General features: G+C 40.2%; 1 protein-coding gene across 1 annotated transcript in view; it reads right to left on the reverse strand.

Moving 5' to 3' along the window:
- Positions 1-21,436, reverse strand: part of lig1 (ligase I, DNA, ATP-dependent) — a 66,329-nt gene that overhangs the window by 17,519 nt on the left and 27,374 nt on the right. The window contains exons 18-23 of the mRNA XM_080907034.1: positions 16,497-16,592; positions 9,320-9,430; positions 6,601-6,672; positions 3,171-3,315; positions 2,492-2,574; positions 526-678 (exon numbers count right to left, since the gene is read on the reverse strand). Of these exons, the coding sequence (XP_080763160.1) occupies positions 526-678; positions 2,492-2,574; positions 3,171-3,315; positions 6,601-6,672; positions 9,320-9,430; positions 16,497-16,592 (660 nt within the window). The remainder of the gene's footprint in view (positions 1-525; positions 679-2,491; positions 2,575-3,170; positions 3,316-6,600; positions 6,673-9,319; positions 9,431-16,496; positions 16,593-21,436) is intronic.

The following is a 21,436-nucleotide window of genomic DNA, read 5'->3' on the forward strand; positions in this document are numbered from 1 at the left end:
TTGAGGGGAAGCACGACAGTTCAAAGCACGAAACAGACTCAAAAACACAGCTCCCACACACATAAGAGGCAAAAGCAGCACACATACACACAGAAAAACCTTCGCACTTAATTAACACTCCACACTCTAGAGCACCTTAATACAAAGATGTGAAATATGCATTGCACAGAAGACAAACAATAAAATACGTCAAAATTAATTATCTTTAAGCAGAAAATTAGCTGCACTATTAAAGACCTTTTCTCACTATCCTCCCACACATCACACGTTTACATGCATCAAAAGCCACAGGTCAAAATTTAATTACACTGATTAACATTTTGAGTTGAAGGACTCAACAGCTGCCTGGAAATGTTGACACACTTGTTCTGGATGAAAATATTAAAATAGTGTCTCTGGAGACGTTTAATGTGGAACACCAGGAATGCAAGGCCATTCAAAGATGTTTATAGAGCGAAGATATTCCTTACAGGATGCCTATGTTTTTTTTTTTACATAGACATAAGACAAAAAACACACACACACCTTGCAGACGGACTGGAACTCTTCATTTTCTTCATCGTAACAAGCCAGCAGGAAGCCCCCATAGGTGCCTGTCCTTTTTCCTTTCCCCAGATAGGCCCCAATCACACACAGGTCCACTGTGTCTCCAACTCCCTCCAAGTAGTCCTTCTTCAACTGGGGGAGGATAACAGCAAGCGAGAAATACATTCATGTATAAATCACCCCAGGTTTTGGTCATTGTTCAACACAGGCAAATAAAATGTGCGACTTTAAATGTCTGCAATTTAAAAATATATATATTATAGTGTATGAACCGTCACAGTTTTTGAATGCTGCGTGAATTAGTTGAAAACCTGATAGTTTAAAAATGTCCTCCAGAAATTCAAACTCAGTTAGGATGAAACCGTTTTAAACAACAGTGTAATCAACTTTGGTGTGCAAAAAAAACCCCCCAAATTCAAAATCTGTTACACTTATCTGTGTTTATATTTCTGAGCAGAAACCTGAGAAAAAAAAATGTCTGTAATTAGAATACCAGGTACGGATAAAAAAAATCCTAGACTTTGATGCTGAAAATCGAAAACGTTATTTCGACTCGGCAGATATTCCCTTCAAGGCTGTCTCATCGTGCACCTCTGCACACCTTTGGTGTTAAAGGCATTTTGAGATCACCCTCTTTCAGTCCCGTTCCCTCCCCTTGTTCTTGCGCTTCTATGACGTATACTGGAACTTCTCCAGTGTGAAAAAATGGCGCTCGTTAAACTTGACCATCATTTTGGAGAAAAGGAAGTCTCAAAAAGGTCTCAAGAAGGCAAATCTGGTGAGCGAAGGCTGTCTAGGTATGCTGAGTGCTTACAGATGCTGCTGCAAAGTTCATGTTTCTGATTAATCTTTTCACTTGAACAGAGCTAGGCATTGAAAATCTCACCATTAGAGATGAAGTCACAGTCCACATCCATGTGAATATCAAACTTATAAATCAGTGACATAGTAATTCATTTTCCTCATTAGCACCTCATGGAATTGGTCATTATTGGTATTAGTATAATAGTAAAAGTATAATTAGTAATATTAAGGTCTCAACCAACATGATCACCTCATCTATGATCATGCTCATCTCCATCTGTATGCAACATGTGCTAATAAATAATTTGGCATTTCTGTAAGTTTGTTGAATATGAAAAATCCAACAGAATCAAGCTATGTTAGCTTTATTAAATATTGTTAAAAAGATCAGGAGTAAGAATTTGGTAAAAGTGTAAATCGTGTGCATGAAGGTTATGTGAGGAAAGTGCCTGTAAAATGGCAAAAGTGATCTTGAGCACAGCTTGGACTCATTAGAAGATAATTGTTTTTGGATGAAGACCAATTAGGTGATCATTGTGTTTCCAGTTTGAGCAGCGATTCTTTTGAATTATAGAAAGACAGATGATGGCTGCTTCACGATGGCATAAGCAAATAAACAAAACAAAAATAAACAGCAAATATCAAATCAGCAAGCTTCTGATTGTACTCTACATCTGACATATTACCTGTGGGCTTGAAAAACTGCAGATTCCTCAAGTGGAAACCTTTAAAAATTGCTTGGGTTGTAGCCAGAGTCTTAGCTCTCATCGCCATTACTGATCCAACGACTGAAAGTCATGTCAGTTTGACAAAGAAGTTGTGAAAGTTGTTTGTTTTGGGCTTGTCTGCGGTTCAGGGTAAGAACGGGACTTCCGGGGAGTGCAAGATAAGATGACCTTGAAGGCTTTACCTTTAAATCAAGTACGATTTGGCATTTTACTTGGCAAATGTTGGGGCTTTCCAAGCATACCATGAAGCAAATAATGGTCTTTCTATAGTCACTCTATATATGTGTGTTTGTGTCATAACTTTATGATAGGGTAAGTGCACATCCACGTTGTTAGGCAGTGTGTGTGTAACGTGAATGTAAATGATTAATGGGTAACAAAACTGAAGCGCATGACCACACATAAACACACACCTTGAGCCAATTATGAGAGCGCTTGGCAATTTCATAGGTGGCATCCTTCTCTAGAGTCTTCACCATGAGGCCCTCGCAGGAGTCTAAACACACAAACAGATTAATACTCCAACTCACGAGTCCTGCTACGCAGAAAGGAAATTAAGAGATTATCTTTCAGATACATAAAAGGTCTTTGTTTTCTTTTGAAATACACAAAACAAAAGCAGGTTGAGGACACAAAGACAGCCAGTGGACAAGGACACTGGCGTATAACTCAAAGAGACGCACGGGAAACACAGCTCTATGTGCTTCCTCATAAACAGAGCCAGACAGACACAACGCAAGAAAATTCAATTACACAACTAACAAGTCCTGTCTCTCTTATGCAAACACACAACACAACAAACACACACGCCAAACAAAGGGACGGCATGCAGGGAAAGGACGACTACTACACACAAAGCCCTCGCACAAAATCACAAATGAAATGAATCTCTCGCACAGCACACCCACACACACACAAAAAGGTTCAAGATGCACAGGGACAGCAGGCGAGGAAAAAAAGTACACAGTCGGTGCACACACAAAAAAGTTATGAGACACAAAGAGACAGCAGGAAGGAAAACAAGTAAGAAAGCCTGTCTCCATCTAACCGGCACGCATACGCACACACACACACACACACACACACACACACCTCGGACAGATTGCTCCAGGAACTCGGCGATGGTGTCGGTGTTGTCGGAGTCGATGGATCGGGCAAACACAAACTCTCCCTCCACCTCTGAGAAGCTTTCTCTCAGTAGAGCCCGACGCCGACACAATGGCTGTCGCACCAGGGACTAAACACAACACACACAGAAACACATACACAATTACAAATGGCAAAACTGTATCATTACAACCATTTTCTCTCTATAGCTCGGAGCCTTGCGATGACAAGGATGAAATGCCATCTCAACCATCTACCCACTCATACACAAACACACAGTCTCAGAGTATACTCACAGACACACAGCCACGGCAGCTTTGGGCACACATACAAACACCCACACGTATACATGTGCACGCACAGCCACACACACGAGCAGCTTTAAATCTGCAGAACATGCAGTCATATGCACGATTTATACCCTTACTCGAAATGTATGCAGATAATGAGGCCGAAGCAGCCTGCAACGTTCTGCAATTACACCTTCGGTGATTGTTCTATGCTACAGTATTGACTTTCTTTTGCACTTACATATATATATACTTTTCCACAATCAATGGCGATTGAAGCTTGTACGAGATAAACAGAGGCTTACTGCAATTTTTCCTCAACCTGTAAGGGAACTGGAGGGCCGCTGCCAGCGGGCTGCGGGAGGGGAAAATGTGGAGTGAAGTTGAACAAGTATATTTTGTCGGGGGGAATTTCACTGATACTGAACTTTTATTTTAATTCATTTGACTGACAAAAAAAACCAAAAAACTGTGAGGTGACAGGTGTGAGCTTTATTTGAAAATCACTGCTTTTACTGAAATTACTGCAACTCAGAAAACAGAACCGTCTACGCACAGATTGGTGGAGCTCTGAAAACAAGGAAATGTCATACTGGCAGACCAAAAGGCTGCTGCTTTTGCATTAACAAAATAATTACAGCCTATTACATTTTACATTTTGTTTTACAAAAGTTGGTTCACAACATTTCTAGGTAGAGACACGTAACGAGTTTGGTGCAAGCTACGCTACGGCACAGCCAACCTTTCGTTCCACACGTTCTTTGTGAGGATGATTCTAACCATCTACTAGAGTTTAATTTATCCGTTAAAAATAACTGAAAAGGCCACATATTCTCCTAAATATCACAAGTCAGCCAACACTTGGCTAAAGCAGCAAAGCACCCACATACAGCATTGACAAGAGGACAATACATTAAAGGTCAACAGATGCAGGTTTCATCAATTAATGATGACACTGCAAGGTTTTTTTTTTATGCTTCATTTTATTCAGCTTAGTCGCAGCACTGAAATGCTGCTGCAATTTCTGTCTGACCAGAAACCCCAAAAGCTTGTGGGAAGCTGATACCCTTAGGAGTTCAGATTTTGACTGGAATTACATTTTTTTTAAACATCTTCACATTATGTCTACTTTTGACTTTTTGATTATAATTGAGGTAAATTTTACATCTATATTGTCATTTGACATGTGTCAATTGCCTGTAGTTGGCAGCACATGGATTTATACACTCTGACAGTAGCTTGGCACAACAGCTAGGCAATGCCAATCCTTAATGATGCTCTTGTCTTTATACATGTCATTGCTCTGAAATAGGACTTTGGCATATTGTCACATGGTGACATGCATTAATACAAAGCTGAAGTGTGCTATGGCATAGAGGTTGTTGGACATGCACCTGGTATTTTGCAAGAATATATAGCAGTATATAGCAGCGAGCACGAGGGGGGAGAAGACTTTAAAGGGCCAAGTTTGGTGCTACATTCACTATCATTTCATCATGTACACCAGGGGTTCTCAAACTTTTTCTAGCATGCCCAATTTCAGAAGGTGAAAAAAGTTCTAGCCCTCCAACATTCTTGAATTTTACTTAAATGCAAGTCAACACAATTCATCAGCAAATCGTAGATTATTACAGTTATTTTTTTTTTTTACTTTTCAAATTCTAAGTGCCATGCCTGCAGTGCCCCACAGGGTTGTAAATGTTTTAATGTTTTACAGTAAGAGTGAACATACCCATCTGTAAATAAACAACATATTAATTCATATCCATTATTGCGAGAAGTTCTAGCCTAGTTGTCAACAGCTCCTTGACCTCTGCCAATCTGCCATATCTACAAAATTATCTACATTTATCTAAAGAGAGAATTTCTGTGACTCTTTACAAAGTTTATTTTTTTCCCCCCATTCTCTGTGCCGTTCTTCTGTCTCCTTTCTGCACAAGAGTTATGGAGGCTGTGTTGCCAGTGATAAATTGAAGTTTGGGAAGTATTTTGTGTTCAAACTCAGGAGGACTTGTGTCACTACATGGAATCAAGACCTATTTATAAAAAGAGCAAGTTCAAATCCACCAAAGGAGAGAAATCTCAAAGGATAATGAGACAGATGAAGCTGGACTTGAACTAGTAGTTTGCTGTACAGCTGCCAGCCAGTGCTCATAGAAAGCTTTGTATGAGTCATACAAATCCGTTTACCCCAGTGCGTTAAAACCACAAATTTATTTATTTTCCCTCCTTTTATATTCTTGCCTTAAAAATATGAACCCAACAAAATGAGCATATGCAGTGTATGTGTAATATTAGGTCCCTAAAGTAGATAAATAATTTAAAAAATAGCACCAAGGACATGACCTTGGTGTCCTGTGTGGTGGCGACTGCTGACTAATAGCTCTTGCTGGTTGGTCAGGCCTTAGCAGGGGAGGTAGCTGGTGTGAATAGCATTAAAAAAACCCTCCCAGGACAACAACAGTGTTAGCAATGACAAGGACTATAGGGCAAAGGCAATTGGATGTTTCCAATTAATCGAGGAGAGAGATAAAGAAAAAAGAAATTAATAAATAAAGGGCAACAGCCATAAAGAAGACAAAGTATGCATATACAGAGAAAAAATAATTCATCACATTTGCATAAATGCCATATTAGGAGGAAGTAGCAATGAAATGGCACAACTTAAGAAGACAGTATTGGTCTTTTAATTACATAATTTTGTTTCTGTCCACTTGGGAAAACTCACATGGCACCGGAAGATGGAAACAGTAATTAGGATTTTCTTTAGCAGTCTTAAGAAATGTGCTTAAAAACTAAGCTTTATTTGGATAGAAACATATACTCTATCCCACACTCAGTCACAGTTACCACCCACAACACATACACTCTCAGACAGACAGACACACACCTACCCACACACACGCACACACACCCCGTCGGAATTACAATGAGCATTACAATCATTATGTAGTTACGGCTTCCAGAAGCAGCATCATTGGCATTCAGGGACGATGCTGGCAACTTGGCGGGCGACGAGCACGCGGGTACTCACAAACAATAAACACGCGCAGCGGTTTAAAGAAAGAAAACAGGAGTGTTTTAAGAGATCTCTGGGAAACATTTTCATCATCACTAGGCCTTACCTCGCCATTGAGGTAGAGGAGGTCAAAGGCGTACACACACACTTGGACTTTGATCTCTGATGCATCCACATCCTGCAGGGAGACATCAACACACATGGATACATTTTAATATTTTTCCCTTTGACAAAAATATGCAAATAGACGCATCTTATTCACAAATCGCTACAACCAACCTTGGGACTTGTTACAAAGAGCTCTTTGATTTCTCTCCCCGTTCGTGTTGAAAGTTAACCACCCAGCCTTCCCGTCTTCCTCTTAACAGCGTCACACCTCCCTGTTGTGTTCGCCCTCTCTCAGCCTATTACTTCCTGCTCCTCTGCTCACTTCACTCACCTCTTCTGCTTCTCCTTCTCCCACTCTCACCTTTCTAGAACCTCATCCTGTTTATTCCACTCCTTCTTTACCCCTGCTGGTTTCTACTTTCCCAACTCGACCTTATTACTGTGTTTCCAGCACACCCCTGATGGAACCCAAGGAATGTTGAATTCCGGGGATAAGGCTCCACAAGCGATTTACAAATCCATTACTCTGCCTGTGAACCCATTCTTTATTAGATACTAGCTTGTTTCAAACTAGTGATGTATGAAATCAGGTTGCATCATTAAAATTTAAAAGGGTACTCCTGTGCAGTTTTTGACCACTAGTAGCACAATAAAGCAACTTTCCAGAGGAGATTTCAGGAGCATTTGTTTGCATGCAATCACAGCAATACACATTCTTAACTCCTGATTTCAAACAATCCCAGTTTTCTGCGATGGCAGTGACATGACAAGAAGTGCAATGTGGCACAGACTGACTCAGATGGCTACCATTAATGAATCTGCCAGTTGTGGACCTGTGAGGTGTCGGCTTCTGAGACTACAGACTCTTCCTCAGTTGTGCATTATGGTCTCCCAGTTCTCCTTCTATTCTGGTTAGACTGTGCGAATTTGAGAAGGGAGCAGTACCCATGGCAGCATGAAATCTTCAGGTTTTTGGCAGGCTTAAAACAAAATCACTGACCACTTTTATAAAAATATTCTTTTTTTGGACTGTAATTGAACCCACAGAGGCTGATGCACAACAGAAACGGTTTCAGCTGTGCTACCATACTTAGAAAAGGCTGATCAGTCAGCGTTGATAAAGATAATAAACTTCGCTTAACTAACAACTGGAACTCCACTGGGACTCAACTGATGGCTTCTGATAACAAGCCACAGTTTGCCTATTTGGGATACTTCATTAATAGTCATTATGTATTTCAGATGAATATAACCTTTCCAAGTAAATATTCTTAAGTCATCTCAAAATAAGGTTAAAAAGTTTAAAAACCACTGTTCAAATGTGTTTATATACGTGAAAAGAAAACATCAATACCACAGCTGATCATAAAGGCATCTGATTATTTTAAGTATGAAACACTCTTTAAACAAACTTTGCCTCCTAAGTTTATTCTCAAGCCAACTACTGTTGTTTTAAACAGATCATCATGATCATTAACATCAGTGTACTGAAAGCCTACTTGCCCACGTGGCCTAAATTACCCCCTCCAAGCCTAAGCATGGTGATTTTAAAGATTTATGGGGTTTTTTAAGGCATAGACTACAACAACTAACTATGTAACCCATCAACCTACCAATTTATGTCAGTACTAAAGTACAAACTGACACTAAATTAAATCTGTGCCAAATTCCAACTGCAACTAACTTTCATCCATCTGTCACCAACATACAAGAAGCTCATGATGAAATACATACTCAGCTTCATCAACATTTCCTTCAGGTAATTATTAGTTAGATAGATAAAATAGTCAGATTAGATAATTTTGTAAAGTGTGACTTGCAGGTTCAGTTCTCCAAACTTCTGTGAGTGATCTGATAAGGACTGGATGGAAGAATTAAACAGCAACGACTAAAAAAATAAAAATAAAAAAATTACAAAAAAAAAAACACCGCAATCTTTAAACCTGAAGGATTTTTCTCTCTTTAATTCTTCTTTTCACACCCTCATTACTTTCCTCTCTGCTCATTAATAATGTTTAATTAGTGCATATCTGGTTTCATCTCCTCAGCAGAAATATTTCATTCAGGAAGCGTGCTTGTGGTATTGAAGCAGTTTAGATGTTACAGAATGCCAGAAGGGCAAAACAATCAGTATGTGCATCAAACCGTCATTACAAATAATCATAGTTTCATGGTGGCAGTAACAGTATCAAAAAAAGAAAAGAAAAAGAAAAAGTCATCAAGATAATCATTTTCAGCAATTTCCATCACCATGTTCTCTGTCTTTTCCTCCTCATTTCTCTTTTCCTAATTTACAAGGATGGCATCATGCATACAAAGAGAAAGTAAAGAGAGCAGTTTCACTCTAATGTGATTGGTGTAGTGGAAAGAGGCCGTTAGTCTGATCAAAACTGAATAAACACCTTGCTGACATTTGCAATCTCAGCCACCACCACCACCCTTCTCGATCCATTTGACTCTTCCTTCTCCTACTTATCAGTCTCCCCCTCGTTCTGTCTGCTTTTCCTCCGTCCATCACCCTCAGTCTGCCGGATCATTTCACACTATTATCTCGCTCTACTCTACCTTCAAGTCTTTATCTCTGTCTTGTTTTCTCTCTTCAACCTTTTCACTCCTCCTCCTTTCTCCTCTCATTATCTCCTACTCTCTGCCTTTATGACACCACAGCCATTTTATTTCCCTTTCCTCTTCCCTATTACATCCCGCTCTGTCCATACCTTTCTCTTACGGGTGGTGAGGACCTGGAAGGGCTGGATCTGTTTCTTCTCGTGATCCCAGGCCACCGCCTCAGAGTCCAGGACACAAGATACAACAGAGTCCTTCTTCACCTGCGTGAAAAACCATGACAGAGCAACAAAGAAAAATAGATAAACAAAAAGATAAAAGATTGCGCTCAAGAGTGACATGAGAAAGATGAGAAAGATTTTTTATAGATGAAGGGGGGGAAAAAGCCAGACTGCATATAGGCAACATCTGCTGTAGCAAACAGAAGACTGCTGGATTTACTTCAATGAGACTTTCAATCTTCTGACAAACTCAGAGATTCAAACTCTGTTCATGTCTTTGAAAAGCGCCAAGTTGAGTCTCATACAGAGGCAATCATACCGAAGACATGTTCAGGTCGTTTCAGGACCCGCAGCTGCCCCCAATTTGTTGCCAAATGCTTTGGAAGACAGCACATTAGCATTTTTTATGCCCTACATGTATTGCTATCTTGAGCAGTCATGTCTTATAACTGAAGTCTCTTCTTTTCAGACAGTTTCCAAACTGTTAAGCACGTCCCCTCTTTTGGTGGGACGCCCACGTCTGGTCAAAAGTTTCACCAGAAACATTCTGCAGTTTGTTGTTTATCATTTATGCATTAACTAAAGGCTTTGGCAGCTGATAGTTATTTCCCTGTGCAGGAAGACACTGATAGGGTTTAAGCTGCGGATAAACCGTCTAGCTCATGGGCAGATTATATTGACCATCACAGCCGAATCCCAAGATCAAACTGAGCAAACTGAGCGGCTGCTAATTAGCTGAGCCACCAAATCGTGTGTGAGGCTTTAATCCCTCACTTCCTGGTCAATTTGGGAACCTGTAGGATACCTCGAAATGTCTACATTTCTAATCTGAATCAGACTGGGAACTTATTAGCGAAGGAAATCTGAAAGGTAATCAGACACCTAATCAAAGCTAAGCGTAACAGACACTTTAGAGGTAACAGCTTGTTTGAAAACAGTCTGAAATATCAAACACAATCAGTTCTCCTCATAAGGTTATTAGGCTAAGTAATGAATTAATTACTAATTAATGCATCTGTATTAATATTAATGTATTAATATTAATTCATAATTTGAAACTTTAAGGCTCTGTGGTAGCCTGGGGAAAATTGGTTTTCCCTTATTAAAATGCAAAATAATGCAGCAAGGTGCTGTAAAATCTAATCAAACCATCTTCTCCATGCAGGCAACCTGAGTTAGTTTGAAGTTTAACTCAGTGTGCTCACCAAGTGTGTTGGCACACACAAACACACTGCCACGAAATCATGTCAAGATAGGCAATGTAAATGATTATCTAAGCATTTTCTTTAATTAACTGTCTGCCACATTAATGATCAGTAATCAATTTCTGAGACAAAAACTTCACATAACCAACATGAGCCATTTTCAAACCGCAAGAAATTCAGCATCTTAAATTATGAACCATTAACTTCACAAACCCATAAAAAGGAAAATTACTTCAAAAGATAGAAAGGCAATGTCATCTCTCAAATCTATCTCGAGGCATCCAAATAATCAAGCAAAGACGCCAAAATCTAACACTATGTCTGTTTCCTCTTGCAATTTAGGAGGTAATAATGGTGAGAAAGAAAGGTGACAGAGAAGGAGAAAAAGTCTGAAAATAATCCATGAAATGCTGGTAAGGGGAGTGCAAAGAGAACAAGGCGAAGGAAGAGGAGCAAGGGAGGAAGGAACCAAAAAAAAAAGTTAAAGAAAATGTTTTAAAAGTAAGGGAGAAAAAAATGGTGCGAAAGAAATTGTGAGAAGGGAGACAGGGATGAGAAGAAACCGAAGGCAAAAACAAAAAAGGTGAGAGAAGGCACCAGTCAAGATCGTCGGCAGGCGATGAAGAGAGAGCGAGAGCAAATACGTAAGAAGTGTAGAGGGAGTGAGAGGAGAAGGGTATAAGTGGCAGAGAGGCAGACCAGAAAGGTGAAATTGCAGACAGGTAGTATCAAAGCTTAAAAAAAGATGAGAGGAAGAGAGGCTGAATAAGACAAGAGTGGAGAAAGAGAGGTGGGGGGAAAAAAGAAGAGAGCGAGCTAGGAGTAGTGAAGAATTGAACAAGTATCATCAAGACGTAATGAAGAAGAAAGGCGGGGAATGATTAGACAGGCAGACATGAGGGAAGTGGACGGAGAGAGCAATAAGGTGAGTGTGAGAGACAAAGATCCGTGTAGCTTTTAAAGTTATTAAAAAAAAGGGAGGAAAATATCAGAAAGATGAAAGTCGGTGTGAGGGAAAGTTAGAGTGCAGATGTTATGAGAGAAGATGGGATACAGAGGTTAGATTGACTGAGGTGAGATATGAGCTATCATTTGAGTCATGTTGGCAAAAAGCTACTGTCCAGCAGGATGAGGAAAGAGATTTTACTTTCCTCCCATGTGGCAGAGTTGTGCTAGTTTATGTGAACAAAATCTTAAAATCTAAAATCTTAAAACTAAACAAGGTCAAATAACTTTAATCTTATTTTGAAAAAAATCTTATTTTAAATAACAGAATTAATCCCTAAAGCTCTTTCACAGCAGTCTGCTAGCTTTTCTTTTTGGATTTTTTAGACTTTTTATAGATCTTTTTCATAGCTGACAATATAACATGTCAAAACAGGAAAACCACATAATAATATAATATATAATCGATAACATTAACGGTGGTTTTATGCCACTTAGATGAGCTGGGTCCGGGGTTTGTTACTGTACACCGACTGGAAAGGCTTCCTCGACTACTTAATGGACCAGAGCAGCCGTTAATGTTAGTTCCACCTAAGCGTTTCCTGCTTGATGAGTCAAACTGTCTGAAGTGAAAAGGGTCTCCTAGAAAACTGACAGTAAGGAGATATAAGGGAATGAAAGAGGGGAAAGATAGGAACATCATGCAAATGCTTCTCAGCCAGCTTTCAACCATTTGAATAGGGATGAAGTTAATCAGTTGTGACTTAAACCCACAAAGACGTGAGAGTTCCCCGTCGTTGGAAAGCATTGAATGTGAAAGAGGATATCAAGAAGTTATGTAAAGCAAGTTAGTGTAAATTAAGTGGTCTTAAGTGAAACATATAATACAAATATTGTTATTGTTTAACCCTTTACACCCCACAAGTTTCCTGTGTCCCAAGTTAGAACTACCTGTCAGTAAGTATAAGCACATCGACAATTTATCAACTGTTGGCAGACGCAGCCAGTGGGGAGACCCAAACAGACGTGGAGAAGATCTGTCGAGAGCAAAGTGAAGGCCGTCGGAATGACGTGGACCCAGCTAAAGAGAGCAGCCCAGAACAGAGTCTGTTGGCGTGGTGTTGTTGCAGACCTATGCTCCCCCAGGAGTCAACAGGAAAACTGATTTGGCAGACGCAGCCAACAGTCGATGGGAAAGAAGTATTGTAGAGATGAGAATCGAGAATTTTACATGGTTGTCTGAAGGCTGCACAAAGCTGAGCAATGTTGTCCAACTTGTGGAAGTGGAGGTTATGCACACCAGCTGTTTTCCTACACTGTGTTCAGACCAAAGACTGTGGAGGGTAAAGGCACTGTGACATCAGCCATTGGTTTTGGCTCAACATTCTCAAAACCTTAACTTTAGCATCGTGGACACCGCCATGCTACATTTCTGGAGTCAGAAGCTGTATCCTGGGACCAGATGGGGACACCAGCCAGATATGTTAGCGAGCTTTTACCATGAAGTGCAGAAATGCAATGCAGACAAACATGTCTGCTTGTTAGACCTATGGAACAAACTACTAAGGAATTTGACTCCAGAAGCACAAACTTCTTCAATATTGTGGACAACAAAGCAAGTCATACTATTAGTCAGACAAACCACTGAAAATGTTTTAAGAAGCATAAACAGCATGAACGTAATGGAGATGGTCAAACTCAGTTACTCAAATGAGCTTAATTGAAGCTGAGCAACAATTTTATTACCCCACCGTATCAACTTCAAAAATACTAATGGCTGCTGGTGTTGACCCTCAGGCTCCTAGTAAATGCATCTATGATAGAAATGTGAAAAGCCTAAAAGTTTTTCTGAAAAGTTGCCCTCTGACCATGAAATTGAGGTCGAGGTCGCTGCGATTTGGGTAGATGGAACTATTGTATCAATTTTAAAATCCAACGTCACCTCATTCTTGAGTAATCATGATAACAAACTTGGGTGTCCACACCACCCACGAGGTGGAGTGATGATGAAATTCAGCTTTCTGTGGCTGAAGGGTTAAACACCTCTTTAGGTCCAGTTTTTTCTCCTCTAGAGAAAACAAATTTGGATTCTATCAGCAAAATAATAAAGAATAAGATATTATCATTGATAAATGTTATAAATATCTTCTTATAGATAAAATGTAGAAGTGAAACTAAACTCAAGCAGCACAGATTTAGTCGGTGATGAACTCAGAGAGGCATTTAAAAACAAAACACAGCCGCACATAAAGAGCCAATCAGTTTAACACAAGACACTGATTAGATTTGGGGGGGTGCTTATTCCCTGATGATATGTTCACAGGTTGGAACAATTAACGGCTGACTGTACTGACGTCCGGAGGGAACATGACCTCTGTGAACCATCATGAGTCATACACTGGAAAATTAGTTGCATGTTTGACCTGCAACTGCAACCTTCAGGTCTGCATCTTCGCATTCTCCCCTTGAAGTCAACAAAATACGTCTAGGATCTAATTAATGACAACTAGAGCAGGGCGATATGGCCAAAAATATTTATCACGATATATATTTGAAAATTTGCGATAACGATATAACCGACGATATAATTGATGCGAGACAAAATACAACTCCACAACATTACTAGCGCAAAAAAACAATCTTCCATTTATTTTCACTTAAACAAGAAGCTGGTTTTTATGTACATTAAAGCTTTATAAAAATGTAACAGTGCAAATGCAAATTCCTTGCTGAAAGTTTAACCAAAAGGCATTTCCAGTAGAAATGGGCTGACACATCCTGAGCATAACCATGTATAATATCCACTGAAGTTAAAAAGAGGTGCTTTGCAACATTAAACTGCAGTGTGCAGTACGTATTTTTCGGACCATAAGGTGCACAGGATTATAAGGCACATTAAGCGAAACAAAGCAGTCAGATAAATCAAACTTTATTAAACTCATTCTTCTTGCTTCCTCCACTTCTGTACCATTGATTCATTAATGTTGAATTCTCTGGCAGCTGCTCTATTCCCATGTTGTTGCAGTATATTAATGACTAACCTCGTATTGTGGATGGATTATCTCAGTTGTTCTCCTGACTGAAGTTTGGTCCGTTTACAGCATCCTGCCATGCGATTGCATTTGTCTCTAACTATCAGGAACTTTAACGTTAACTTTTATAAGTGGAAAAGTGTTAGTGTTCGTCCTCCAGCTTCACTGTTTATGTTATGCTTACATAGCTGTGTCGCTAGCGATCACGTAGCACATCATTATATACCAGCTAGCCCAACTTCAGTAACCCTACAAACGTCACTGCTGTTTAGTTTCCTGTCTTCATTTATGTTGGAAGTGATAGCAGAGCTGTACGTTTGATTTTTTTCAGAAATCTCTCAGTCAGAACATGCAATATCATGCTTAGGTAACTAGCGAAACTAGCGAGCTAACTTCCGCTAGCTTCCTGCTAACTTCTAACTCCGTTAAATGTAATAACTTTTGTTTTCATGGATGCCTGGAAGTTAAACTTTATAGTTACACCTGGTAAAGCAGCAATGCTGATCGTTTTATTAAAGATGAAAGAATTTAGACAGTTTTTAACTCTAAGTGATGCTGCAGTGTTGTTTGACCTGAGTTTAGGACCCAGATTACTCCCAGATTTAAGAGCATCTTAGTCCGACAAATATGACAATAACAACGGCCGCTTGCATGTTCTGCAAAAAAATGTGCTTTGTTGTGTATCTGACGGACAAACACCAAACCAGTTCCACATCACGGAAGTTGCACCATTTTAACCAATTCTGGTTCATCTGTTTCACTCAACAATCGGCCATGTGCGTATGAAAACAAAGGCACTGCGCATGCGCGTTTTACTCCCATTCTATCGCGATATTTCATTTTCCTATCGTTGCCTAACATTATACCGGTATTACCGTGAACGGTATAATATGGCCCAGCCCTAATGACAACCTTGACACCACAAAATACCTTGCAACATGAGGAAACAAAGTGTGAACTCTACAAAAGGTCAAGTCTGACCTGCAAACTAAAATACTTAAACTGAAATTTACCAAAATTATGACATGATGTGATTCTTTTGCTTTTTTGCTACCGGTGTTGTGTTGCCATTTTTTTTCCTGAATTTGTTGTGAGAAACACCACCTGTTTCCACTAACAAGCTCTAGTAATTAATAACATCTTAATAAATTCTTGCACAGGAACCCATTAGAAATATTACACATCTATTCTGAGAATTCATCTGATTCGATAATCTGCTCTAATTAGCACAGACCAGATGGGAATTTATTTTAATGTCAATGACGTTTCAATAATAGCTGTGCATCCAACAAAAGGCTTGAAAACAAAATAAATGAGAGCAGAGTGCAAACTGATGTAGATTCATTTGGTACTTGACTGCAGTTCCTTACTACAGCAGAAAAACACACTCGGCAGGCACTGAAGCAGTGAGCACGCTCAGATAACCTCAGGCCAAGTGCCAAAGTTTCAGGTAGTGGTGCTCTTTTTCTCACTCCCCACTCAAGCAGATCCTCACTAATTTGGCAAGCCTTCCCACGGCTGAAATTTAAAGGTAAAACTGCAACAATGTGTGTTTTTGACATCTATTAGAGAGATGACAAGCTGGTTAAAATTCCCATCCTGAGTGGACAACTCAGTAGACTTAAAACAAAAAAAGAAATCTAATGGCCAGCAGCAGCTCTCGATGAGTGCAGGGAGAGTAAGGACAGGAAAGAACAAATAAACTGAACAGGGGTTTCCAACTGTGACAAATCTAAGGCAGAAAGGAGAAGTATGCACATGGAAACGAGACAGATGAGAGATAGGCGAGAAGAAGAACCAAAGTGACGAGGCAGTGAGCAGGATAAATGTGTTCAGCTGTTATCCGCTACGCTGTAAAAGGCCTCATTTGACAATCACACTCTCCTCTCTCCCAAAGGGCTGAGCTGCGGTGTCGAAGTGTTTTACCTTGGGAATGCGGGAGATGATATCTGGGTATTTGCTGGTGTTGTCTTCCTGGTTGCGGCTGAATATTCGAACCTCGCCACCCTCCAAAATGTGAATCTGTAGAGGAAAACAAAAAAAGTCGCAATAAAATAGATAAACACAAAACAGCATGATTTATGTGTTGGTTAAAACATGTAAAATTACAACAACAACAACAAAAAGAGACTTGATGTTGCATTCAGATACAGATGGATCGACTTGTAAAGAATTCATGGACCTCAAGGAGGAAGAACAACAGCTATTGTTATTAACAACTAACCACAGGAGATGCATGTGTAGGTGGAATTCATTACCGGCTCTTATTATGCCAAGATAACAGTATAATAGTTGAAGTGTCAGATAGGACAAACGTATTCGGGCAAATATAAAATCATAACTTATGTTGTTTAACAGGATATTTAAAGGAAAACATTCAGTCTACACATGAGGTGCCTGCTACATTTATCCTTCTTTATGCAGAAGATACATTTAAAATCTCTTGTGCGAAAGTGTTCTGACTGGGACAGGCAGCTCACTAAATACACAAAGATAGACACGATAGCATTCACAGTCAGATTTTACCGATTCCAAATCATTTAAAATTACCTTCAATTCATTTAGTAAGACCAGCTCACCAAGCTTTAGTTGATATTACTTAAAATTCAAATGCTCCTTTTGCCCAATTAAGTGGGAGCTTTGGGGACAGAATGAAGAAATAAGTCCTGGGAATGAAGAGAGCAACTGCCCACACAGTAAGATTATGAAATCATGCAAGCATTATCAATACATACATGCACACAGGATGGATTCCTGACCAATTAGCACCAGTTTTCTGTCAATCTATTCCGGTAATCGGCTCAGTCTTCCAGACTAATGACTATCTTTATGTAAATATGTATTCTGAAGGAACATACAGCTGACAACATTTATGGTCACTCAGAGGAGAAGGTTTTTCCTACCTAGTGTAGGGGTGATCAGAGACTTCCTCTCAGACCGTGTACAGAGAGTTAGAGTGGGGCCTCATCTTTCCTCAGCCCTCAGCCTCAACACCGGCTCTCCACAAGGCTGTGTACTGAGTCCCCTACTGTACACTCTGTACACACATGACTGTGTTAGTTCCCACCCAGACAACACAGTCATCAAGTTTGCAGATGATACCACTGTGGTGGGGCTCATCTCAGGGGGAGATGAGACTGCATACAGAGCTGAAGTTCAGAGGCTGTCAGATTGGTGTGCAGACAACAACCTGGACCTCAATACCACCAAAACAAAAGAACTGGTAGTTGACTTCAGAAGGAGGAAGTCCGAGCTGCAGCCTGTCAGCATCAACGGGGAGTGCGTGGAAAGGGTCTCCAGTTTCAAGTTTCTGGGTGTGCACATAGACACAGACCTCCAATGGAGCTCTAACACCTCTGCGGTCTTAAAGAAGGCCCAACAGCGTCTCCACTTTCTGAGAATCCTCAGAAAAATGGACCTGAAGAAGGAGCTGCTGACCGTCTTCTACCGCTGCTCCATTGAAAGTGTGCTGACATATTGCATCGGTGTGTGGTTCTCCAGCTGCACCACAGCACACAGAAAGGCACTCCAGAGGGTCATCAACATGGCCCAAAAAATCATTGGACATCCTCTTCCCTCCCTGAAGGACCTGTACAGCACTCGCTGTCTCAAGAGGGCACGCAGCATCCTACGGGACTGCACACACCCAGGACACCGGGTGTTTAAGCTGCTGCCGTCTGGCAGGAGGTTCAGGCTGCTGAGGTCCCGAACAAATAGACTCAAGGACAGCTTTTACAACAGGGCAATAGCCCTGATCAATGTAAATAGCTGACCTGACTGGATACCTCCCTGGACTTTTTAGGGGGAGGTAACAATGTTTAAAACGATAACAATAATATTTATATTTATAACAAGGTGCAATAATAATTAATGTGCAATAATAACAGTGTGCAATACACATACACTTATTCTTCTTTTTTATACTAAGTTAATATACTGTGTTGTGTTGTTTGTTACGTTGTGATGTGTCATATCGTGTCGTGTTGTGTTATATGTAGTGCCGACGTAGGACAGTTTTTCCAATTTCATTGTACTACTGTACTATGTATGACTGTGCAATGACAATAAAGAGTTATCTTATCTTATCTTATCTTATCATTAAACTGAGGCTTCAACAATTAGTCTCCCAATTATTTTCTAGATTAATGGATTAACTGACAGGTCACCGAAATGACCAAATGAGCAAGTAAATGGCAGAAAATCACAAGACAGCTACGCTGACACATAATGTGTTTCAGCAGTCCATCTCATGCAACAGGATAAATACCTTAGCTTAATCAATCCAGCTGTCTACATATGCAACATAATGGCTTGTGTTTTACTTTTACTATTGTGTTGTGCTTCATATACAAAACTACAGTAATTGTCTATTAGGCTCTTAATTCTTCCAATACACGGGTTATCTGCAGTTCACCGCATAATGTGCATAAACACATCTTATGTGGAAAATGTTAGCAGCTGCTCCTCTGCTAATGCAAGACAGTCTAGTTTGATTCAAGTGTCACGTAAAACAAAGAAAAAAAGATGATGCAGAGGAAATATATTAAGTTGTAGCTTTATATTTATATTTTACTGATTCAGTTCAAAATATTCTTCATTTATTTTATCCTTTGTTTAGGTGCAGCCGCTCAGTTAATCCAGCGTATGAAACAAGCCGTTTTAGCTCGTCTCCCTTTAAGCCAGCTTTCTTCTGGGGCTCCTGTACTCTCAGCTATAGCTGTGTGCCTGATATGAGATGTAGGGAGATCCACTAACATCAAACAGAGTCAAAAGTAGACTAAACTGTTTGAGATAGAGCATTTAGAAGAATCTGAAGCCTGGCTTTAGGCTCACAGGGATTACTTGTGCATACACTGAGCTCATTATTTGAAAATATGTCCATGTTTAACATGAAAATCTACCAGTGTAACAGTATGCATATTTCAGAAAATAAGGAAAAGCCTAATAGTTCCCCTTTAAGAAACTAATGCTACATTCCATTTGAAGTACAAAGTCATAAATTCTGACTTCCCAGTCAGACCTTTTAGCTGGAACGCTGGGTAAAGTTGGCCTTGAGGTGGCAGTAGCGTGCATAAACATGGAGTAAAACTGTAGAACATTTCATCTGTACTAGTACCGCTTTGTATTTGTGACTAAATAAGCCATACACAGAGTACAGACCAGGCTGTATCCATGAGTATACTGCTGCTGTGTTGTTAAACACGCCAAATAAAGATAAATAAAAAGCCTTTGTGTTGTACTGCTGGGCGACAGCTGAATGCCTCTAACATCCTAGGGAGCAAAACACTGCCTGTTTTTCCGACTGGTACTAGTACCAAGGGAAATGAACCACAGTGGGTTTACCATTTCAGCTGGAAAATCTGTTCTGGTAATAAACTTATTTTCACTGCATTTGCCAATCAGCTAACTGAGTTAGTCGAGTGACAGACAAGATCTTAACGCAGGTGAGAGACAAAGACTGATGCTCCTTATATCTTGAAGTTTCCCATACTGTGTCGAGTGCAATGACGACAAATAAGCCATTGTCTGTCTGTCTGTCTGTCTGTCTGTCTGTCTGTCTGTCTGTCTGTCTGTCTGTCACTCACTCACTCACTCACTCACTCACTCACTCACTCACTCACTCACTCACTCACTCACTCACTCACTCACTCACTCACTCACACACACACACACACACACACACACACACACACACACACACACAGTGCTGGGTCAGCTCATCGTCAGGCTGATCTCTCACACTCTCTCAGTATGATTGTTCCCTTTGGGTTTTCTGTCTTGTGTGCAGGAGTAGTCTGTTCTCTTTTCAAGTGTATGTGGGGCCATGTGTGGCTTAACTCACATGCTTCCAAGTTATCCACTCAACAGTCACTTTTTCTCTACGGTCATTTAGCTTTTCTAGTAGAAACATCTATTGCATGTCTGTTCACACTGACATTATGAGCTTTAGATAAATTTAGGGATTCAAACTCAAACTGATATTTCTAATTGAAACTGTTGCTCATTAATACTCAGAGATATGAACATTAGCACAACAACTGTCCACGTTTTTGCCCTCGTGACGTCTCTTCTATTCAGCTCATTTCTTTTCTAACCATTACCATGTGTTTAACCCCCATTTTTCAAATTAACTACCTAGGATATCTGCAGATTTTGTCTATTTTTTAACCTTCAGACAGGGACATCTAATTATTTTGCTCATTTACAGTTTTTTTTTTCTTCAGCTGTCATACAGAGCAAAGCTGACTTTCTGTTGGCTGCGATATCTGACCACACAATCATTTGCATACACACAAACACACTCACACACACACAGAAGGTTGAGTAGTGAATCGTGAGTCCCCCTGCTGGCCGTTTAAGGTAAAGTCCACTGCAGTGAGGCCAGAGAGAAGAGGACGTCATACGGCTTGCTCGCCGGCTCGCTCCCTCTTCGCATCCAGTTCCTCTGTTTCTGTTTCTCCCTCTTGCTCTTCATCTTTCTTCTTCTCAATTCAACTCAGTTCAAAGGCACTTTATTGGCATGACTGTCCAAAATTAACAATACAGCTGGAGGGGTTTACATTACAATCTCTCTCTTGCTGCGTTTCTGTACGTCTCCCTCGAAATTTCCACATACCCTCTTTTCTCTCCTGTTGTGGTTTGGACTCCCTTTTTCTCTGATCTCTCTTGTCTTCTCTGTCTCTACCTTCTTGCCTCATGTCTCTTCATCTCCCCCCTTCCACCACCTCCTCCCCTCTAGCCCACAGTGGCAGAAGTAGCTCACTCTACCCACAGGCCCAAGGTATAAGCAGCACTACTATTTATCTTAAAAGAATAGGCACAGGCACACGTATACACACTGTCAAGTGAACAGGCAGTGAGAGTCA

The sequence above is a fragment of the Rhamphochromis sp. 'chilingali' genome (genome assembly GCF_963969265.1).
Source record: "Rhamphochromis sp. 'chilingali' genome assembly, chromosome: 16".
NCBI lineage: Eukaryota > Metazoa > Chordata > Actinopteri > Cichliformes > Cichlidae > Rhamphochromis > Rhamphochromis sp. 'chilingali'.